Raw genomic sequence first — 23,201 nt, 5'->3', positions numbered from 1 at the left:
ATTACTGCGGCCCCAAGACGTCAGTGCTGAGCTTGGGATGAGGCAAAAACCACCGCCAAGAACCGAAGCAGGAGGAACAGGGCCCAATGCCAGAAGCAAAGAGCTGAGCTCTGCTCCAGCTACATCTGCTCTTGCAAGAAAAGCTAGAAAACATCTGGAGAGGAGCAGAACGGCACTAATTGGTTCTGCTAATAAAAACTGTTTTGGCACGGCAGCAGCAGGCATGCGGGTGATGGGGCTTCGGGCTGGCTGGGCACACAACACCGGGGCTTTCACTGCCAGGGGGGTCCCCAGAGGCATGGGGAGCCCATCACGGTGGGTTTGACAGGATGAAGCTGGACAAGGCAGGACACCAGGGTGACGGGCATCAGGGGGGTGACAACAACTGTGAGGCTGAAAGATGAGACCTCCCCAAGTCATGGACAGCCAGCAAAAAAAGCTAGGGTAAAATTACGAGCAAATAGGGAACAGGCTGGTTCTTGTTTACTGGTAAATCAGCTTAATGGAAAACTGGGATTCAATCTAAATAGCACAAAAACAGCATTTTAAGGTTGTTTTTTATTAGTTAAATAAGCTATCCTAAACTGGCTACATATACATGTATTTAAATGTTACTTAAACGTGTCTTACTTGTAAATTTGATTAACTGAAGGAGTACTCACAGTGAAGGAAGTGAATTCCTGGTTTCCATGTTTGCCAGGATTTTAGGACTAGCAAGGCTCATCCCTCCGTGCCTTGTTTTCAGTTACAAAATGGGAGAGGAAGGCAAATTTTCCGGCCTTCCCAATTCCCAACTGGTTTCTCAGCTCTGTGTAAACAACTCACTCAACTGACTTAACCGAATCACACGAAAGACGGAGAATTTGCTGTTTGCATCTGGAGAGGAAGCAATGTCAAAAGCAGTTTCGGCGACCCCAGTTCCGCTCTGCCGCTTGGCTACTCTCTTAGCCCAGGGCCTTAGCTTCCTTTAAAACGCCAGAAGCAAATAAGTATTTCTGTACTGCTAGGGTTTTACTTTAATTGCTTAGATTAGTTTCTGGGGAGTACAGAGATGGGTTTTAATTTTATATTGAAATAGGCTTGTATTTAAAATGCACTCAGTGTAATTAAATACATTTCAATATATACAGTCCAGGCTCTGTATCCTGATTCTTATCCCCACCATTGAAGTATGACTGGGCAGACAGTTGTTTTTAAGTCCCACTGGGCTGCAGTCCTGGACCTCCTTCAGCCTCATGGTATCTGCCATTTAGAAATAGGCTGGGTGAAATTGAGCAGTCCTGGCTCCAGAAAATACACACACACACACAATTCAAACTGAAAAGAACTATTTACCTTCAGGGCAGTGAGCTAGCAAAGGCAGTCAACCATCACTTAAAGCCTCTGTCATCGATCTCGTTACTGACGGAGCTACAGAGCCTGGGCTGTGGGCCAGCATCTGGCTCCTCAGTCAGGATTCACCGTTTGCAGGTCCCCAGCTGGGAACTTCTGCACAAAACCCCTCCTGAGGGGCCAGGAGGAGCCAGGGCGTACACACACCTCCATGGAAAGTTGCTTCATTTGTCCACAGGGCAAGGCGGGTGGACGTGGGACCACCCTGAAAAGAATGCAGGGTTTTTTCTCTTCCAAACAAGAAAAGGAACTTGGAAATTACTGAGCCTCATGCTGCTTTATGATGTTCTACTTTGGGTCACACATGTGGGCACTTGGAAGCTAGAAAAATGCCAAGCTGATATTTGCAAGCTGCTTATGCAACTGTAATTGTGCCAGTGGCGTGTGTTTGCCCAGCCCAGGATCCCAGCCACGCACTGCCATTTCCACAAAGCTTCTGCCTCATTTAATGCACGGAAATTATGTGAGTGGGGAAAAAACAGATCTCAGGGGCACAGCCTGGAACATGCTGGCATCTCTGTGCTTGGCTCTAAGGTGAAAATTGCTGGTTTAGCACCGTGCTTTCGCGAACAGAGCTGGAGGGGCAGCAGGGTAGCAAGTGATGGGCAGCAGTCTGGTGCAAGGTGCCGTATTAATCTAGCTGCAGTGGTAGAGCATCATCGCGAGCAGGCAGCAGAGCCTGTGCTGGCTGGCAGGGCTGCTGCTCTGCTCATCTCTGACGAATATTGACATATTTAAACACAATCTGAAGTAGAAAAACACACCCAGATGTTGCTGGCTATTGGGTGACCAGATACCTGATAGCTGCAGGACCCACTGTTCCCTTTTCTCTAGGGACTGACATTTACTCCGTGACACCACCATGCGAGTGAACACCCAGGGGCTTCTCGGAACAGATCACGCTCTCCCCAGTGTGTTTATTAACGAGCTCTCGCACCCTCTGCTGCAGTAATGATGCTGCCTTGTGGAAAGTGGAGCCGAAGCAGGGGGGCAGGCCAACCCAGGGGCTTGGGGAGCCAGAGCACTGCCCCTGACCGGGGAGCAAACAGGGCCCCGAACAAACACAGTGGCTTGGGGCACCCAGTGCCCTAGGGGGAAGGAAAAGTCCTTTAAGCACCACCACCCCCCGCCCCCTGCCCCCCCACAGCTGTCCATCGCAGGTTCTGTCTTGTCTTGCTCAAAAGCAGGGTGTGTGCTGTGACCTCTTCCCCGTCTCCTCTCCACACCAGCCCTCTGCTCGATGCAGAGATATTTCTCATTCCTGTCTCAGGCAAGAGCAGAAAGCAGCTGATGACCAGATCTTCTCACAGCTTTGCCCAGCTGAGGATGTGAGAAACCTCCCAGAGCTCTGGCACCTGGGTTTGCAGCAGGCAGGTTGGTACCCAGTAACAGACCTACATGTGACAGCTCTTCACCAAACCTGTGCCAGACAAACCAGCTGACTCCAGGGACCTTGTTCTGTCTCTGCCTGGGAACTGCCACGCTGTTTTTCAACAGGGGTTGATATCTCCTCTCCCAAAGCAGGGCTTTGCAAATTACTTCTGCAGTTCAATTCTTGAGCTGTTGCATGAGGGAAAAACACATTTGTTCTCAGGTGCTTTTAATGTCTTATGTAAGTAAAATAATGCATTGGCTGAAAATTTGAATGAAACTGTTACCTCAAGGAACAGAAATTGTTATTTTCAAAAAAAAAAATCAATTTGTTCAAAATATCCCTTTTCCACAAAAACTATTTGTTGAATTTTTGAAATTTTGGTAGCATGACAGAAGTTACATGGCAGAAACGTGGTTCATCTGGCAACATCCATCCAGCTCTATCCCCACTAACAATAAATGGGAAACCATCTCCTTTGCTTTATGTCAGAGGTCTCCCAAACTGGCTTGTCAGCCCTGTTAACTGTGGGCCAGACCCTGCCTGGAGCAGGCAGGAAAATTAGGAGCACTTTCTACCTATGTGGGGAAATTCCACCATGTAAAAGCACTGATCTGATTTGGAGTGGGTCTTCCCATGATGATAAAAACCGTTCTTTGCAATAAACAGCAGAATATGGAGAAATCATTCAGCACTAATTTCATCCCTAGACAAACATCCTCCCCAACCTTTCCATCTATGTATAAATGACTACAATTAGGTAGCACCATTGCGAACACGTATGCATTTATGCATGGAGAAGATATAGAGAGGTTGTTGTGATCATGAACACATACATACATTTTAAACAGACCCCCTACTATATAAGGGGTGTCTCAACAGTTGCCATTACCAGCCTAGATGAAAGGAAGAAACATTCACTTTCAAGCAACATCTGAGCAACTCTCCAGGCAGAAATGGCTCCAGGTACTCTTCTTTATTTCAGTTTACAAGGATTGCCATTGTGGCTACAGGCAGCATTGTGTCTAAAGAAGGGCAACAAAGCTGGTGAAGGGTCTAGAGAACAAGTCTGATTAGGAGCAGCTGTGGGAGCTGGGGTTGTTTAGCTTGGAGAAAAGGTGGCTCAGGAGAGACCTTATCACACCCTACAATTACCTTAAAGGAGGTTGTAGCAAGGTGGGGATTGGGCTCTTCTCCCAAGCACCAAGATGTAAGATGAGGGGAAATGGCCTCAAGTTGCGCCAGGGGAGGTTTAGGTTGGATATTAGAAGAAACTTCTTTACTGAAAGGGTTGTGTGGCATTGGAATGGGCTGCTCGGGGAAGTGGTTGAGTCACTGTCCCTGGAGGTCTTCAAGAAACATGTAGATGTAGAAGTTAGTAGTATGTTTTCATGGTGGACTTGTCAGCATCAGGTTAAAGGTTGGACTAGATGGTCTTAGTGGTCTTTTCCAACCTGAATGATTCTATGATTCTGATTATGTGCTTTGGGTGATGGGATGATAGGATGGTACTGTGGCCTATATATGCTCAGTGTCTACCCTAAATTAAAATGTGGCAACTTAAAAATCAAGGAAAAAGAATAGCTTTCCCAACAGCGTGACTTTTAACCATGGACTGACTCAGGTATTCATTATGCTAATAATGCAAATGCAAGGGGCATTTCATGCTAAAGGCAAGGGGCAAGGAGAGGCTGGAGAATGAGAAGAAAAGACATGCAAGCCAGAACAGGAATAGTTATTACTAACATAAATAGTGGCAGGGATATTAAAACTCACATTCGAGGCTTAAGATGGGGATCAGGATGATGTCTAATGCCTATGTCCATGTCCTACAGGCTCCAAGGCATTCCTCCACTGAAGGGTGCTTGTTTGAGATTAACTCTGTGTCCATCTGTACTTACAGAGACCACTTGCGCGAGTTAGATGCCAGGGGTTAATAACCTTTAGGCTTGTCAGGGACCACTGGATTCTACAGGTGTGTGCCAGAGAGCAGAAGTTTTCAGTTACAACACAGATAATGCAGTCACTTTTCACCCTAGTGAAGGCAGACAGTTTCACGTCAGCAGCATGGTGTAAAACAAGGCTACAGTGAGCTATTCCCAGTCCCTCCCCTGGTACTCACCATCCCGTTTGCTCATGCAGTGACAGGTGCATCATATTCCATTCATGAAGGCAAGACCCACTGAAAAACATGAGCGTGTTAAGGAACAACACAGAGATGCACCGCAGTTTTCATGGAGCAACAACCATTCTTAAGGCATTAAGAAAAGCACTGCTTATAACATTGGGAGCAGCACAAGCCTCGAGGACACATCCAGTAAAAGGGGATGGGGTTTCACTGGAGGGCTAAGATCACGTATGAACACAAACAAGACATTCTTTAGGGTTAGCACAGGCAGAAGAGGCCAGGAAGTAATATGCAGGTGCCACCCTCACTGAAGGACAGTTCACACCACTCCTCTCCACTTCGCTGCAGGGTCGTGGTTTTCTCCTCTCATCATCACTGTGATCACCCTGGGATTGCAGTGGCCACAAGAAGCTGCCACCTTCCCAGCCATGCCCCTTTCCAACCTGTTTGCCAACGCTGTGCTGAGGGCTCAGCACCTCCACCTCCTGGCCGCAGAGACTTACAAAGAGTTCGTAAGTGTCACAGCCTCCGGGCATCTCCTCATTAACCTGATGTTTTCAGGACCATACCACGGCTTCCCACCCAGCCCAATTTTCTAGAAACAGATACATTTCAACTACTGGTGTCCTCTGTCAGATCCTGAGGAGGAAAAAGCAGTCTTAATGGGATAGAACCGGTCTCTACCAGCCTGTCTCCTCCTCACAGCTCTCTGCCTCCACCCCTGATCCTCCTCATGGCCACAGCTGCCCACACCCAAACCCACCACTCAGAGCCAGCTGCCTCAAAGAGAAACCCAGTCCTGAGAGCTGTGGGAGCGGCAGACATTTTGCAAGACTTTCCTGTGACGGTAACCTATGGCACTGACTTGAAGCTATCCAGCTTCTGCTTTGGCCAGAGCTGTTCAAGGGGGTCATCTGCTCCTCAGGAGAACACAGTCCATGTGGTCTGTGTTCACCTCAGCACTTTGGCTTAGTGAAAGCAAGACCTAGAGGTCCAGTAGCTACTGTGCCAACATGTGATTTCCTGCTTCCTACCTGCCAGTCCTGTACAGAAACACACTTCAAGTCTCACATTTCTTTCTTGAAAAGAGCAACCTGTCAGGACAGCTTGAGGAAAGAGTCAACGCTCTTCTCCCAGTACACGGCCAACAGATCTGAGTGTATTTGGGATGTCTCCACAGGAACGCAGCTATATTCCGGAGGACCAGAGACACACCACCAAGAATTCCCAGGCATTCTGTTACTCAGAAACCATCCCAGCTCCCACAGGGAAGGATGATGCCCAGCAGAAATCAGTAAGTTGTCTCCCCTGGGCAAGCGCAGAACTCTTTTAAGGAACAGAGCATTTCATCTGTGAGCACTTCAGTGCTTGCTGAGGTATCACTCCTCTCCCCTTTTACTATTTACACCTGCATGCAAAAAGAAAGACACCTTTGGGTTAGACTATAAATCATACCCCCACCCCAAAGAGAGTAACTATTGTCAGAACAGGATGTATGTCTGTATGTCTGGTGCTCCTCAGTCTCTAACACTTGACAAAGCTGCAGAAGCAGTGGCACACCCATGTCACCTCTGGGCTGTTTCAGAAGGAGCAAGACACACAGGTAATATTACAGAACACCTCACCTGCATACCTTTGACCCCCTCTTTTAATTTCAGGATATGGAGCTTCTTCGGTTTTCACTGGTTCTCATCCAGTCCTGGTTGACTCCAGTGCAATACCTAAGCAAGGTGTTCACAAACAATCTGGTTTTTGGCACCTCAGACAGAGTGTTTGAAAAACTAAAGGACCTGGAAGAAGGGATCCAAGCTCTGATGAGGGTAAGTTGCAGCAGGTAGCACGATTATGGAGTAACAGAGATCTCCTAGACACAGGGCACTGAGCTCTCAGGGTCTTCTACAGGATCCAAAGACCATGAGAAGTCTCCCCACTTTCCACTCCAAAGACCATTGGCATCCTTTGGACTTTGCTTACTTTAACATAGTCACACCACAACACTCCACTGCACACAATTCATCACTGGGAGCATGAGAAAACTTGTACCAGACGTTAACAGCACTGCCATAACCACTCATAGCAGCACAGGCCAGGAAGATCACAACACTCTAGACTCAAGTCTTTACAAACCCAGCACCAAAGAATACTCCATTGGTTAAACCTGCTGTTAAACCTGATGTTTGCCCTATCTCCCCATAAAACACTTTAAAGCGAAGCAAATTTTGCAGAGTTCTGCATCCTGACTTCCAAGACTCGAGACATTTTATGAAAACAACCCATATAAGTCTGTGTACTGATGGAAGCCTATACTCTGATGTTTCTCTCTTATATTACATTTAAATTAACATAGCATGCAGACAACTGACAGCTGGAGAATGTTCTTCTTCAGAAAGGTTACTTTGGGCTTTGTTATTTTAAATGACATTACTTATTGTCTGCCAGGATCCCATCCTAGATTTGCTCAGCATCACCACAGCTAGATCCCCAAGACCTGTATCCATGTGATGTCAGTCTGGACAATGATTTTCATCATCTAGCACCTAAATAACTACAAAAGTCAGGCACTGAGAGTAAACAGAGATCTTCTGTCCTGACTGCAGTCTGTAGCATTTCCAGGTTTCGCTCTCCGTTTGATATAAGCTTGGGCAATGGGAAGCAGTACACAGAAACCAGACAACGATCACACTTTAGCCCTTTTACCACCCTGTTTAGTGAACAAAAACGGCTCCAGCTGCACGTGGCTTGGGTCTGGCTTCAAGCTCTGGTCACTGGAAAAGTGGGAGGAAAGAAAGCGTTACTGACCCCTCTCATGACCTCCTCCTCTCCAGTGGCTACGGCCAGACCCTGCTTCCTTGCCCCACTTTTAAGAGCCCCCGGTGCCAGCTCAGCCCCGGCGCTTTCCCTCCTGCAGGAGCTGGAGGACCGGAGCCCGCGGGGCCCGCAGATCCTCAAGCCCACCTACGACAAGTTCGACATCCACCTGCGCAACGAGGACGCCCTGCTGAAGAACTACGGCCTGCTCTCCTGCTTCAAGAAGGACCTGCACAAGGTGGAGACCTACCTGAAGGTGATGAAGTGCCGGCGCTTCGGAGAGAGCAACTGCACCATCTGAGGCCGGGACGGCCGCCCTCCATCTTGGCCCCTTGCTGCGGGCCTGCCCCGTCCCCTGTCACGAAAATCGCTCTGCCCCGAGGAGAATAAACCCGCTACCGCTGAGCTGTGCCTGTCTGCCTGCCTGGGGGGACGGGGGGCGGATTTGGGGGCTCTTTTCCCCCGTACCATACACACACACGCACACCCGCCGGGCCCGCGCACCCGGCCTGGGCGGGCAGGGCCGAGGAGGCGGTGGGGAACGGGGCGGGCCGGGGGCCGGGCCCCGGGCGGCGGGGAGGGCTCCGGGCATGGCCGAGGTGCTGGCGTTCCGGGTGCCCGAGGGGAGCGCCCACACGCTGCTGGTCTGGGGGCTGGAGCCGGCGCCGGGCCTGGAGGTGAGGCCGGGCCTGGGGCTGGGGCGCGGGGCCGGGACCGGGTCCCCCACGGGTCCCCCCGGGGCTGGGGAGCGGGGTCGGGACCCTCTGGGTCCCCCCCGAGGTTTGGGAGCAGGGTCAGGACCCCGTAGAGGCCTCTCCCTACCCAGACCTAAGGCCCCAGTCCCCCCCCATCAGCACTTGGCCACTTCTCCCATCACCTTCCCTGTGTGCTAATATAGTTTTTAACACCACCACCACCCTTCTTTTTTATTTTTTTAAATCCTATTTTAATTTCCTTGAGGCACTCAGGGCAACCGCAAGGAGGGTGGCAGGCTGCCGCAGGGTGATTTCTGCCCCTGTGGTCTGAAGAGCAAAACTTAAGAGACCAAAACGTCCAAGAGCTGAAACAAAATCCCTTTAGCCTGCAAAATATTGTGCTAGTGTTTAACTGAAAGTTTCAGCAAAACAGCATGGCCACGTAAAGCAGGATGGAAGAGGGTAAGAAGCAGTCAGGGCTGAGGATAACTCGGGGGGCTGGAAACACCACGTCTGTCTGCTCTCCGCCTGGGTCAGAGGCTGGAAGATGCTGTTCGTGAGACGTCAGGGTCAGGGGTCCCGTCAGGCTGAGCTTGTTTTTATGGGGAAAGCCTCATCTCCTCGTCTCCAGTCTTGCTGCTCGTTCCAGGGTTCATTGCCATTATACAGAAGGAACAGTAATGAAACATTCCTTGTTTTCTAGGTAATTAGGTCTTGTGAGTGGTCCTGTCTCTGTCAGGGTTGCTTGTTCCCTGGAGTACCAGCGGATGTTCTTCAAAAGACCCTTTTTTTCTCATTTTTCCTCAGCATTCCCTGTTTTCAGTGTTTTCAAAATTTGGGCTGCTGTACTCCGTGCGAGCACACAGAAACGCTGCTGTAGCAGGGCCTGGGTATTACGCTATCATCAAGTTTTACTCAGACAGAGATGCCAGCAGAGCCCAGCGTGCGTGCAATGGGCAGAGGCTGTTTCAGAAATCTCCCTTGAAGGTAAGCAAGGCCGCAGATGAGCCACTTGCAGCACTCAGCACTGCAACTTCCAACAGTAGGGTAGCATCACAGGAAATATTTGTTGGCCTCAGTGATGTTCCCTGTGCGTCTCATCAAAAGTTGGCTAACTTTTTGCTGCATGCCTTGCAGTGGTGACATCACCCGCCACTGGCTCCCAGGTAGCACTTAAGGAGTAAAATGCCAGCATCCCTCTGTTTGCGCGCCCTGTTCCTGGGTAACCAATATTTCATGCATATCAGATATACTTGTGCTGTTAGGAAATAGGTAATGTATGTATATCTCTCCTGGAGCCGTCAATGGTGTGTCCACAGTGGAAATCTTGCAAGCAAAGCCTTGCTAACCACGTTTCCTCTTTCCTGGACAGGTTTGTGTTTGCACCAAGCAGAAGGGACTTCAGCAACAAGTCCTTGCTCTCAACAGCAACAAGTGCCAGGAATTGGCCAACCACTACCTTGGCTTTAATGGCTGGTCCAGTCGCATTATCACAGTAAGGGGCCCTTTATATTCATTCACCATCTTTCCCCTCTTTCTCTTTCCATCCCCTATTCTGAATTAGAGCCGTTGGTAGAATAAACAGAATTGTCCTCAAATCAGCAAATAATGAAGACAGCTACAGGAGCTGCAGTTTGGGTTTTGCGGTTTTTCTGAAAGCTTAGGGAGAAAAGGTTGCTGTGGGTGAGGGCATTGGCTGAGCTTCTGTTTATACAAATGGGGGCATCAGGTTTTCATGCAAGTGTGATTAAGTGTGATTAAAGTAGTGCCAGGGCTTGTCTTCGTGTGCTGAAAGTGTGTGAGTTGTCCGAGACTCCAGAAGATAGGGACTATGAGCCATTTCTAAAATAGGGTCAAAACAGTAAGCATCCCTGTTCTGCCTCCACCATGTGCTACCTTGGAGTCACGCGCTGCAGAGAAGGTCTGTGCTACGCAAGCAAAGGCCTAAGTGGTCACAATACCCCTTCCTATTTAATCTTAACTAATTATTTGTGGTCTTCCCAACAGCTGCAGAATGTATCTGGCTTTGATGACGAGAATGGGGACCTGGGAAAGACATTACAGAAGCAATCTGTGAAATACCTGGGTGCTGTGGAAGTGACACTGCCCAACCATGGGGTACGCACCAGAGGAGTTGGCCTCGGCGAGGCAGACATTGAAAACAGTGAAGGTACGTTTTGCATGCAGATGAAAGTTTCTTCTAGCACCTTTCACAGACACTGGGCAATCTTGTTTCCACCGTTTGTGGATCTGATGTAGTATATGAATTTAGCTGGAGACAAGGATCTGTGCAGGGACTTGTGCACTGCTGTGCTGTACAGCAAGGGATCCTGAGCATGCCTCTTCCCTCCCTGTGTCATGCCAGGAACACTTACCTCCCCTGTAGGTTCTCATCCTCTCACCTGTAAGGCTATTCATTCCCCACCACGATCACTCCTGATGTAACCGTACCATATGATTCTTAACAAATTTTGTGTCTGTGACGCAGCTCTGATGCCAGCTGGGCTCCCTGTTGCCAGCTGCCCTGGGCAGGATCCTGACCCAGGGCTGAGGACTGTGTGCTGCTTCAGGTTGACCCATGAAGGCTTTGTGAAGGTGCTGCCACACAGCCAACAACTCCCAAAATAAAAGCAGCTTTCTTACCAGATCCATAAAGCTGTGTTCGGTTACATTTGCTAGTGTGATACAGCTGGTGTGCTTCATATGCCGATTGTCATCTTAATAACATGCTGTTTGTTTGGTATAGATCCTCTTGAGTTTGTCACAGCCACAAGAAGAGTTCAGAAACTCACAGTTGGGAAAGCTTTGTCTAGCGCCTTTCAGAAGATACTCCTCGTAGTTTTAGGTAAGGCCTATTTTTGTATTAAACACTGGGATGCTTAAACTAATGATATGACTTCCATGATAATTGATATGAATTCTCAGGATTCACTGTATGGAGGGTCTCAGAAAGAATCAAACTTGTGTTGTGGTCTTCGCTGATGTAACACTGAGGAGTAGTTTCACCATATAAGCTATGTGAGTGAAAGGAAAACCTGGCAAGGAGCTGGATTTTTTTATGATAAAGACACTGAAACTGTTTCAAAAAATGCAAATGCTTGAAGTATAAACCCTGGCTTTATACTTAAGCCAGGGTTTAAGGCAGAGCTTATTAGCACAGTACGTGTGCATGGTGAATGGCGATGTGAAGAATTTCTAGTTCCAGGGGTAATGTGAACTGAATTACAGAGCTTTGCACACTCCTGACCTGGTTCCAAGCCAGTCAGGTGCTATCAATGGTCCCTGCCCCACTGTTGTGTTCAGTGCTGCATCTTTGGGCCTGCTGTCTCCTTTGAATTTTTTTAATTATAGAAGCTGGCTCTGTGCCTATACAGAAACTGCTAGATCTGCTGCTTCTGGATTCCAGGTCTTGTGCTTTCTGAGCTTTTAAATAACACCTGTTTATGTGGTATCTGAGTACTTTAGTCTGTAATGCATTCAACTTCAGGACAGACTCTCATGTAATCAGGTCAGTGCCACTATCCTCACTTCACAGAGAGGGGACTTCGTCAGTAAACACCATCTCATGCTGTGGTACTGACACAGCAAACCATTTGAGCAGGAACTTAAATTCTGTTGAATTCAGCAGGATTTAAATAATCTGCCAGCTTCCTCCCCTGGATTCTTTAAGGTATTCCTTAGAAAGGTGAGTCTCTGTATTTAGGTGTGTTGTGGTTTAGCCCGGCTGGCAGCCAAACACCACACAGCCGTTCGCTCACCCTCCCCCCTCCCTCTCCGGGATGGGGGAGAGAAACGGGAAAGTGAAGCCTGTGAGTTGAGATAAGGACAGTTTATTAAGACAGGGAAAATAATAACAATAATAATAATAATAATAATAATAATAGTAATAATGTGTACAAAGTGATGCACAATGCAATTGCTCACCACCCGTTGACCGATGCCCAGCCTATCCCCGAGCAGCCGGCCCCCCCACCCCGGCTAGCCACCCCTATATATTGTTCAGCATGACGTCAGATGGTAGTGCTTCCTGCCTTCCGGTCCATCACATACACAGAGACCGGTAATTAACATGCTCCATCTTCTCCACAGATTTCTGCTTCCTTACTTTCAGTTTCCACTCCATTTAGTTAGAGCCTTTCCGTTTTTTGCAGAGTAGACAGGCAGGCAAGCCAGAGAAAGAAGCAGTTCTGCAGATCCACACAGCATTACACAATGCAGTAACTAGCACTCTTTTCCTCTGTACATCATAATTAACATGACAAACCCTTCAGCTCTTTCCTTCCTCAACTCTCAGAACTGCAGCACTCCTGGAAGTGGCACCGCCCAATCCTGCTTACACTGAAGCTTGCTTGACAGTAGAAAGAAGATCAAACCCTTTATTTCTGAGTCCAGGCATGGCAGCAGGAATAAGAAGCTCTGTCCACATCTGTAGTAACGCTGCAGCCCACAAGCACTTCTTAAACCATTACTGAGAGATTAATTTTTCAAAGTAAAATGGTTATATTACTTAAGAAAATAAATTAGAGCCCCACATTATGCTAAGGGACAATAAAATGACTTGTTCCTTACACACTCATTCAGACCAGCCAACCACTCAGAAAGCATTATGAAGTAGAATTGTCCCATTTGGAGCTGAGGGTAGGTTTATTGTCATTACGCACACTAAGCATATCTCTGGCTGTTTATTTTGTGTGCTTGTTTCAGAGAACGGTAAGGTGGCTGTGGAGTACAACCACACTCAAGAGGAGCCCACAGACTCCTTAACAGAAGAGGAACTGAAGGGGCTTGTTCAGGTAAGACCAGCAGATGTTTAGCTTTTGCATAGTATCTGTATGGTACATCTAGAGGTCAGAGATACAGCTATCAACTATTACAACCGTTCACATCCTCTTTTTATGCAATTACCTCGTTCAAATTTCAGAAAGTAATCACATCTGGGAATTGTACAGCACACTAAGGTTTTAAAACTCTTACTTTCCTGGGCAACTCTGTATAGAAATGCATGTATATTTTAGACAGCACGGGAATCATATAGTCACAGAATGTTAGGGATTGGAGGGACCTTGAAAGATCATCTAGTCCAGTCCCCCTGTTGGAGCAGGAAAGTGAGCAGTTAGGCTACAGGACCGTTAAAGTGCATGTTTATAGGTCTGACACATGACAGTGCAAAAGCCTGCTTTTCATAGAATCTGTGAAAGTGAAAATCCCAGTAAAGTTACAGTAGGTTAGATCAAATGATTTTTTAATAAGTTCTTTAATAAATAAAACTGCCCATCTAGAAACCTGCTTTGTGAACTTATCTTTACCCCAGGGAAAGATAGCTAAAAGCTTTGGTGAAATCCTTGCAGGTAATTGTGGGATCTGTTAGCATGCACAAAACAAAAATACCCAGGTACAACAGTAAAACTCTTATAATCATGCACAGTGAGATAAGTTCTGAATGCCAGCTTTTTCATACAACCAGTCCTGAGCAGATTTTTATCTCCTTCATTTGAAAAATGCTATTTACCAGGGATGGTTGGTGCTCTTTTGAAGCAAGCATCAGTCTCATATGATGCATCAGCAACACACACAGCACAGTGTCAAACTGCAGTTTGCATGAAGGAAGTGTCTAATTAGCCTTGTGACACATTGCTCTGTTTGATGACACTGAGTCACCTAGTGTCCACAGGCAGAACTGTCTTCCTTTCTTACTGAAAAGTAACTAAAATATGAGGTATTTTTGTGTGTGAAGTAACTAATGTCTACCCCATTTGTTTTTTCAGTTGAGATGATTAAATTTCTGTAATTTTGTTCTCTCTCTGCATTTTCCTCTGTACTGCCTCTTCTATCTGACTTCTTTTAAACCCACAGAGAAATGTCCTAACATGCAGTGACCATAAAAGAAGTGTGCAGAGAAAACCTGCTGCTTCCCTAACCCCTGTTTGAACAAGAGTCATCCCTCACTTCCACACCCACCTCACTCCCCTGGTGGTGGTGTGGGGGAGTTAATTCATCTCTCTCTCTGCAAGGCACCTACCAGGCTGATGAGGCTAGCTTACAGACAGAAATTTGGAAGGACTTGCTTGGGAGGAGAGCTTCTGGGTGTCCTTTTTGGTTCATTTTCCAAAATATTTCCAAAGTATTTCCAAAACAGAAATGTTCCTGAATTTGTAAATTCTATGGAGGCCATCTTTTATACATGGTAAAAATACACTGTTTCTAGGTGCAGACAGAAGAAGCAAAAATTTGTAGAGAAAGAAATTTACTCTTGGATTTCTCTCCCCAGGTCAATGAATTGCCCTTGGAACAGTTTGACCTCGAAGAAGAACTTTTTTCTGATCTGAGTTTTGATGATGAGTTCCCTAGCTGGGAGATGCCATCTAATTAGTGCAGGTCTCTCTTCAGATCATTTCCAAAAGGTCTGTAGCGTTTGATTAGGAATGAAAGTCTAAAGCTGTGCAATGACGTATGCCTCATCTCCAATGTTTTATTTTTCTCCAAATACAGAACAACAAAAGAAATGGGCAATAAACCTACTGGTGCTAAAATAAGCCCCAAAATGTATGCTATTTCTGGAGAGGAAGTGATTTCCTGTCAGCTTATCCAGGTCAGCTATATCTGGAAGCCAGCTTACCTACATGGTTGTTATTTAGACAGCATAACAGATGTGCATAGCACTTACTGAAAAATAAAATGGACAAAACCTTGCTGCAAGAGCCTGCAGCTCAGGTGAGCTCTGATCTGCAGGAGAAAGTCAGAGGCAGGGAGAGATGTCTTACCAGCAGGAGTAGCTCTGGTACTTACACATGTGTGCACAGGCACAGAAAAAAAATACTTCTCTAGGTGAAATTTCGCTTAAAGAGATAAGCCTAAGTCCTGTGTTGATGTATTGAACCAAGCAGTTGGGACATTATTACAATTTAAAGCAGATTCTTTTTAACTTAGAACACATGTTTTTTATTAAATTGAGAAAAATCTTATTTTGTATTTCTGTTCGTGTGATACGTGAATTTTTGAGGCAGCATATTCAGTGGGAAGGTACATTGAGCTCCCAAGACCACAAGGGCATGTGGTGGGAGAGGGAATGCGTATTTGATAACAAACCCCTGCTCAGAATTTTTGCCGTCTGTCTGTGGTAAAAAGACAACTGAAGAATGGGAAAGCTCAGGGAAGACCCATGAAAATGACTGTAGGACTGGAGTACAAATGTTGAAATGAGAAGAGTGTGGCATATTTATTTAACAAAAAAAAAAAAAAAAAGGTGATTTAATCCAGGACTCTGCGGCTCTGCAAGGAGAAGACACCTGATACCAGTTTTTTAACCTGGAAGGCAAAGGTGAAACAAGATCCAGTGGCTGGGAGCTGAATTTAGAAAAATTGAAATGGGAAGTAAGATGCAACATTTTACAAGTGGAAATAATTAAGCATGAGAGCAGACCTCGGAGGGATGTGGTAAAACCTCCATCATGGCAAGTTCTCAGGAGATCATATTTATAAAATGAAACACTGGCTGCAAATTACCCAGCTTCCTCTTTCTTATTATTCACATTGGAAATACTTGTTGCTGATGTGAAATTAAAGCCCCATTGCTCTGTTTCCTATCAGCATGTTTAATAACTCATCTTTTGAGTGGAAGCAGTGGGAGCCTGGTGGAAGGGCCCCCTCCCTGTGCAGGCGTGCTGTGGTGGTGGGGTCAGCCTTCCTCACGGGAATGCCAGATACACAGGAAAATCTCTCAACATGCTCCTTTTTAGGGGCAGGACATCCCACAGCAAGGAAAAGAAAAAGCAACATCCAAATTAACCAAAACCTCCACTGTGAGCTGTGAGGTGAGGCGAGGCCTGCGCAGGCCCCAGGCCTGTGGCCCTGTTGCCCGGCGACCCCAGCTGGGCCTGCGGCAGCGCCATGGGCCTGCCGCGGCCCCGCTGCCCACTCCTCCTCCTGGCACTGCTGCTGGCGGCAGCCCCGGGCCGGGAGCAGCCCAGGGGCTTCTGCCCGGCCTCCTGCCGCTGCAACCGGCGGATGCTGAACTGCAGCTGGGCCTCCCTGGCTGGGGTGCCCCGGGCCGCCCACCGCTGGGCCTTCTCCATCCTGTGAGTACCGTGGGGCAGGGCTGGAAGCGCTGCTCCCCCACGTCCAGGCCAGACCCCTCCGTCGTCCCTTCCTCGGTGTTTTAGCACCTGCTGACCCCTGCCTGGTAGAGAGCTAAGGCAGGGCGTCAGCTGAAATCCACCCACCTAGACCCTGTACTGGCCTCGCCACAGGGGACACCCAACAGAGGGCCAGCTGCAGGTGTTGGTGGTTTCCAAGGGTTTGTGTGGAAATTTAAAGGGGTGAAGCTGGGCTATGCAGTTTGAGTCTCCAGGCCAACTCTGTTCTACCTTAGCAGCCAAATTTGCAGGGGAGCGGGTTTTCCAGTTGCATATCTAGCCCTCCAAGGACCCCTCTGTCTTCCAAAGAAGCAGTGAGGTTTATGGAATGGAAAAGATGACTTTATACATAATGTTATAAAAGTCTTGACTGAAGTCCCCAAGAATTGTGCTACGGGGAAGGAGCAGCTCTGACACAGGGCACAGGGCGTGTTTGCAAGTTGCCATTTTGCAGACCTTTTATATACAGCACACTAGTAATGATAGTGATGGGCCAACCATTTTTTTGCAGAGATTTCACTGGCAACTCTATTTCTTCCACTGAAAAGCAAGTGTGGAGGGAATACCCATGGGCTGAGTACTTGTAAGTATTCTCTAGCATTTTAAATGTCAGGGGTTCAGATATTTTCAATCCAGGCAGTCTGTTTTTTGAGCCAAAAGTATGAAGACCACAAGCACCCACGCAAACAATTTCCATGTAAATTCAAAGCTGAGCTGCTCACCAACGAGGGGCATGAAGCCCCTGTGCTTCCTGGAATGGCAAGAAATGCTGTGAGCTGTGACCCTCATGGGAAAATCTAATGGTCTCCATCCCATGGGACCATCCCTGTGCCTATTTAATCAATGATCACATTACAATTAGCTTCAGCAGCTCAGGAGAAAGTGCCTGTTCCTCAGATGTGTGGTAGTGACCCTTGTAGTGACTCAAAGAGGTCTTTTAGTATAGCTATTGCAGGATATTTTCCCCTGAAAATACTATTTCCTCCTAGTGTAGCAGTAAATGTCTATTTGTCTCATTCCAGAGTTCTCCAGGACAATGATCTCAGGGCAGTGAAGAGGCATTCGCTGGAGGGTTTGCTCCTGCTGAAGCACCTGTATGTACCGGTTCTGTCTTCTTCCTGGCAGGCAGAAAGGCCCAGACCAGCACACTGCTGGAGAAGACAGTGGCTCACCTTCCCATTGGGCCTGTTGCTCTTCCCACGCCACGGAAGTGTGCTTTACTCCTCCCATTTCAGGCAACATTCACAGCAAAACAGGGTGTCTTGGTGCTGCAACAGTGGCCAGTGGGATGATGCACATGAAGATGTGGTGCAGCTTTCATTTCCCCAAACCCAACAAAGATGAGGAGGCTGCTCCCCTTTCCCACAGGACTTTGGTTGACTTGTAGACAACCTCAATGTAACCATGGCCTCCCACAGCCTGGGAGATTGCCTCTGACTTTTCTTAACTGAGGACCAATTTTTTACGGGTGACAGTCACCTAGAACAAGGCAAAACCCATATATGCCTTGTTTCTGCTAAGCTTTGGATGGAAAGATATTTGCTGCAGTGAAGACAGAACCCCATATTGTTGATCACTCTTGGGATGGTCTCTCTATTTGCTTACTGTATTCCTGAAATTCCCCTGGCTGCCTATGTCCTTTCCTGTGCTGAAATCCCAGATAGACTGAGGTTGGGAGGTCTCTGCTACAGCCTCCTGCTCAGAGTAGGGCTAACCTCAAAGGTTGCTCGAGGCTGTATCCAGCTGAGTCCCCTCTCTTCTTGGAGGAGAAACAAATGTGAATCTAAGACCACACAATGTCACATGAATTTGCAACAAGTACTCTCACACTGTCTGGAAGGGAGCAGTGAAGTACTAGGTTTTGTTCTCCTTAAAGTTCAGTTTTTTACATATTTTGGGTTTGCCTGTATGGTACATGCAAAGGAAGAGTGAGAAAAGAGCAGCAAAATCTTGCCCTGTTCTCTGATTTTTACTTGGCCACTGTCATCCTCTCTTTTCTCATCCCCAGACTGCTTAGAAAAGGCTAAAAGCCAGAAATAAATCCACCACAGAGGCTCAGAGCATTAGTGCCCAGAGCCCACATTTCCTGAGCCTTACAGGAGATGTGGGTACATTCAGTTCTCAATACAAGTCTCATCTTGAATTAAAAATTACTACTGGTGTGAAAAAGTTGACAGCAACTGAAGCCCCCTGGCTTGGAGTTGGCTCATGATGGTCATGTTTTGGGCCCCACTTGTCTGACTGTTACTAGAATAGCTGAAATGAGAGACATGTCCCAGAAAAATCTCTGTTGCTCACATCTGTAGATCATTGCAACTATCTCAGCTCCACTGCCATCTGCATTTGTAGTGTCATTTATAGAGTGTGGCCCTTACATGCTAGCATTTTTCTCACAAAAAGGGAGGTTTTGTATTTTCTAGTACTTACATTGGCCTGGAAGGAGGCATATACTGGGTGGCCTTTCTGGAGCAGCTCCTGCAGTGAGGCAGCCCCAGGGCTGCATCTAGGCCTTGTCTCAGTGCTGGGGAATGAGTGGAAAACTAGGTAGTGTCCCTCCCTGTGTGTTCTTAGCAGGTACCGATGCCCCACATCTTAGAAAAGAAGGATCCAAAAACTTAAAAGCAGAAAGCATGTTCTGCAGGATGTGGTTTACAGGCTAAATCAGTCAGGTTGGGAACAAACAGGCTTCCAGCCACATTCCCTTTCCACAAGGCTGTAAACTGAACTCTCCAAAACACTTCTGAGATCGCATGTGCCAAGACCTTCCTCCCACCTGCTCCGGCTGCCCCACTGCAGGGCTCTTGCTGGAGCTGCCTCCTCAGAGGTCCAGGTCCCACAGACAAGAGCTGCAGTTGCTCGCTGATGCTCTTCCTCAACACTCTCCAGCAGTGAGGCCACATTCTACAGAAGAAACCTTGTGCATTCATCTCCTCTAATTTTAGACGCTTAATAATTGCCTAGGATTAAGCTAATTGTTCAGGCTCTCATTCCCCATGGAGAGGAACAAGCACTTCCCATTCACCCAGATGATCTTAGGAACCTCTCTGAGGCAGGGATGAATCACTCCCCAGAAGTATTTCTCTCTCGCTGTTTACTGCAGAACAAGCCTGGGCAGCTGATTCAGGCTGAGACGATGAACCTTTTCATTTCTAAAGCTAGGCCAGGTGAATCCCACAGCAGCCAAGTCTCTGCACACATCTCACAGCAGAGCTGTGCAGGAAAGTGGAGTTTTGGTTAACCCTTCATTGTGCCATTTCCAAACTTCCATGTTTCTGATTTTGCATCTTTAGGAGGATATAACTGTTTAACAAATTGCATTGTAGGAGGGAGGGATTAAGAGAAAAGCAACCATTTGTTGTCACACATGTACTTACCAGGCCATCTCTGAGCCCTAGAAGAGTGTTCAGACACTCTTTTTTCTGTCTCCAGCAAGCAAAGCCCAGATGGCACCCCAGGAAGGTAGGTTGAATCTGTGTAGCACATCCAGAGGGTCACATATTGCTGTGGTCCATGCAAATACTTCCTCAGCTGCTAAACTGTGCCTGTCTAAAGATTATTTTCTGTTATCAAAGGGGAAAAATCAAGTCCTGAAATAATTCTTGTGGGATCAAAGCTAGAAAAAAATTGCTGAGACGAAAGCCACATCCAGTCATGAGGGTTATCACAGGTTACACACCACTGCAAGCTAGTATCAGATATAAACACTGTGAAATCAGAGCCATGTGACATATATGCTTCCAGTGTCAAAGCAAGGGAAAGTAAATACAACAGTGCAAATGTAATCAACATTTCATGTTCTAATTTTAACAGGGATTTATCCTGCAATAAAATCCTGTCGATTGAAGAGCATGCTTTTGAGCCACTTCCTTTCTTGCAGCTTATGTGAGTTGTAAAAATTTCTTTCTAGTGTATTTGCTGAAGTCTGTTGGCATTCATAACCCTTTATGTGCTAGAAAATGTTCCTTTTATTTTTAAAATAATGTCTAAACTTCTTCTGCATAAAGACTAGATGAGCTAGAGCTAGAGACATCAATGCAGATGGCTGGATGACCCACAACAGGATGAGAGATCAGTGTGGTTGTCCAAATGCAGCCATAATAGGAGCCATTTCTTGAAGGTTTACTGTATCTTGGAACACAAATAGATTAAGCACATGTGCAGTTCATTTCCTCTCCTTGACAGGTTAAAAGAATGAGAAAGTGGCAGTTTCCTCCCTATTCTACCTTGGATTTGCATATTTCCTACAAATCAATACTGCTCCACTCCAGCTTCCTGGAGGACAGAACAGATTCATTTCTGCAATCTTCTTTTCCTCCAGAAACCTCCGTGGAAATCTCATCATGCAGATCCAGAATGGCGCTTTCCAGGCATGGCATGGGATGCAGTTTTTACAGAATCTGTAAGTATAATGAGGTCTGAAGGTAGGTGGAGTGGGTCTCTGCAGTGACAGTGGAAAGAGCAGATTTGCTGTCTGTAAAGAGCTGAATCCTGCTTTAGATGTTATCCAGGGTCCACCAGGAGTCTGCATCCCGAAAGCCACTTTTTCTGGCCTGCTCCTCTTCTCTGGGGCTTCCTCAAACCAACACTGGGTTCAAACAGCTGTGGAGGGAGCCCAGGGAGATGGATAAGTAGGAAATACTGGTGGGAAGGGAGAAGAGGCAGGGAAATGAGGGGTCTGGGATGAGACCTGGATTTCTAGTCAGAAATTTCACTTTGCGTATTTGCATTTAAAAATAAAGGTGCTCAAAAACATCCACAAAAGGGGTGGGGTTTTTGTTCTTTTGGTGTCTAAGAAAACATGGCTTAACCCCTAGACAGTTCTGTCAAGAAGCCCTTCCAAGGATAGGATCACTGTTTCCATATGGACCCAAAGGAAGCTGGGGCATTTTGCCCACCAAGGGTTCATATACATAAAGAAAAGGCCACAGTCTCCCTGCTCTCCTGAAAACAGCAGTACTTCTCACGTGATATACCAAATAAGGCAGGAGAAGAAATGATGAATAGCAATTCCCATAGGGCTAGGCCGCAGCTTTGGCTGGCTGGGTGCAATAACAGAGTAAAAGTTTATGGACACTGGAAATGTAAGAAAATATGGAAAGTAAAAGTCCAAAATAACATCAAAGTCCCAGTCGAGGGAAGCAAAGAGAAGGCGTGAGCTGAAGAGGAAAGAAAGAGATGTTGTATTTTCCAGAAGAAACACTTCTGGGCCTTTTGCTCTTTTAGCTGGAGATAATCAGGACCTGCTGTATTGTGTGAATCAGCCCATCAGCATCTGTTCCTGTCAGTTGCCTTCATCCCAGGCCCTTCCTCACACACGTAGTACTGAGCCAATTTTTTATCTTCAGGCTGAAATTTCCTATGTTTGTTCTCCACTTGAAAGGAAATTCTTTGGGGAGGTTTGAGTAAAAGTTGTTCAGCCAAATCCACATCTGCCATCCATAAAAGCGGGCTGGATCCTTATCAACCATAAACCTCTTTACACCACTCACACTGTATAGAAGAGCCTGGAAAGGGGATTTCAGTATAATTCAGCATCAGATCCAATACACACAACTCTCTTTGGGCCTCTCTGATATTTAAAAGGTAGAAATTTGAAGTCTGGCAAAGAGTAAAAAAACCCTGATCACAGAAATGCTTTGCAATGATCTAGTGGAAATTCACTTTGATTTAGCTGTGTTTATACAGCTCAGGAACCACTGGGATTTTTTCTCTATAGTAAGTGTTTTAACCATTTCCCAATTCTCCAGTGCCTACTGCACAGTCGAGCTTGGTTTTACAGACTTCTGTGTCTCTGTACGTTAGAGGACATGGGACGTACGGACATGCTTTCCGCATGTGCCCTTGCACACACAGCTCACGTCCTTCCCATCACCCAGTCACAGTGGCTTGTTTTTTGCAGGACCCTAAGCCATAACCCCCTATCTGCTATCAATGACACATCCTTCTTTGAGCTGCCTTCAGTCAAATATCTGTAAGTATTGACTCATTTTTATCAGATTAATATAGATCTTTGTCTCTCCTGAGTGCCCTGCTGTCAGGAAAGCAGAGATCTGGTAGATAATCTTTTCTCCCAGCCTTACTCTGCTAGAGGCACAAATAACTGGCACCAGCAGAGCCAGGCAAAGGCCAAGCAGTTCTGGTCTGTCCCCAGCACAGACCCAGATGCAAAGTAACCAAGGAGCTGGGACACAAACTGGAAAAGATGAAACACCAGCCAGGCCTGGGGCTGTGGAGTGCCCTGAAGGGTCTGGGAATGCCCCCACACCTGCCTGTGTGCTGAGCAGCTCCCGGTAACCAGGACAGTCGTGCCAGCAGTCCTGGGCTCCTGCCCACCCCATGTCCTGAGCCTGCTGCCTTGACACAGCTCAGGGCAGGTGATGCTCTGTGTTGATCACGATTCACACCATCCTATGGCTCTTACTCATATTTCCATGACTCTTCAGGGAGGAAAGCGCCCGTGCTTTTTGCAGAGGTCCTTCCTGCTCACAGCCCCGGTATCCCACAGATACCCTTAGCTTTCTGCTCAGCACATTTTCTCCTTTCACTGGTATAATCTCTCTTTCCAAGGTCAAACATCATCTTGGGCAAGAAGAGTTTTCCTTCAAGCAAGGGAGAAGGACTGGATTCGCACTCGGGACAGCAGTAGGAGGGCTTTGAGATGGGGAATCTTTTCT

At 47.0% G+C, this 23,201-nt stretch overlaps 2 protein-coding genes and 1 long non-coding RNA gene across 12 annotated transcripts; 2 read left to right on the top strand and 1 right to left on the bottom strand.

Annotated features, from left to right (window-relative positions):
• Positions 1–540: 540 nt before the first annotated feature.
• On the bottom strand, positions 541–8,225 carry LOC118258265 (uncharacterized). Of its 10 annotated transcripts, XR_007709142.1 has the most exons (7): positions 7,951–8,211; positions 6,526–6,613; positions 5,927–6,300; positions 4,887–4,946; positions 4,541–4,799; positions 1,336–2,952; positions 548–1,242 (listed from the first exon to the last, which is right to left on the bottom strand). It is a non-coding gene; the product is annotated as an uncharacterized LOC118258265 (long non-coding RNA). The 10 variants fall into 10 exon arrangements; XR_007709141.1 differs by having other exon boundaries at positions 541–2,952; positions 6,518–6,613; positions 7,951–8,225; XR_007709140.1 differs by having other exon boundaries at positions 646–2,952; positions 6,526–7,657; positions 7,951–8,215.
• LOC118258263 (somatotropin) lies at positions 5,209–8,001 on the top strand. The gene is made up of 4 exons (XM_035566929.1): positions 5,209–5,404; positions 6,073–6,186; positions 6,551–6,712; positions 7,801–8,001. Exons 1-4 carry the CDS (start codon positions 5,321–5,323, stop codon positions 7,999–8,001), a joined length of 561 nt encoding a protein of 186 aa, XP_035422822.1. The 5' UTR covers positions 5,209–5,320.
• A 21-nt stretch (positions 8,226–8,246) lies between the features above and the next one.
• RDM1 (RAD52 motif containing 1) lies at positions 8,247–15,978 on the top strand. The gene is made up of 7 exons (XM_035566928.2): positions 8,247–8,377; positions 9,203–9,382; positions 9,768–9,890; positions 10,403–10,565; positions 11,142–11,240; positions 13,100–13,188; positions 14,664–15,978. Exons 1-7 carry the CDS (start codon positions 8,291–8,293, stop codon positions 14,763–14,765), a joined length of 843 nt encoding a protein of 280 aa, XP_035422821.1. The 5' UTR covers positions 8,247–8,290; the 3' UTR covers positions 14,766–15,978.
• Positions 15,979–23,201: the final 7,223 nt, after the last annotated feature.

The sequence above is a fragment of the Cygnus atratus genome, chromosome 25, assembly GCF_013377495.2.
Source record: "Cygnus atratus isolate AKBS03 ecotype Queensland, Australia chromosome 25, CAtr_DNAZoo_HiC_assembly, whole genome shotgun sequence".
Lineage (NCBI taxonomy): Eukaryota > Metazoa > Chordata > Aves > Anseriformes > Anatidae > Cygnus > Cygnus atratus.
The sequence above is the reverse complement of the archived record's forward strand: the minus strand, read 5'-3'. Positions and strand labels throughout refer to the sequence as shown.

Coding starts and splice junctions, on each gene's coding strand:
- RDM1 (XM_035566928.2), top strand. CDS start 8,291: ATGGCCGAGGTGCTGGCGTTCCGGGTGCCCGAGGGGAGCGCCCACACG. Junction 9,891..10,402: donor GGTCCAGTCGCATTATCACA/GTAAGGGGCCCT, acceptor TCTTCCCAACAG/CTGCAGAATGTATCTGGCTT. Junction 13,189..14,663: donor AACTGAAGGGGCTTGTTCAG/GTAAGACCAGCA, acceptor TTCTCTCCCCAG/GTCAATGAATTGCCCTTGGA.
- LOC118258263 (XM_035566929.1), top strand. CDS start 5,321: ATGCCCCTTTCCAACCTGTTTGCCAACGCTGTGCTGAGGGCTCAGCAC. Junction 6,187..6,550: donor ATGATGCCCAGCAGAAATCA/GTAAGTTGTCTC, acceptor TTTTAATTTCAG/GATATGGAGCTTCTTCGGTT. Junction 6,713..7,800: donor GGATCCAAGCTCTGATGAGG/GTAAGTTGCAGC, acceptor TCCCTCCTGCAG/GAGCTGGAGGACCGGAGCCC.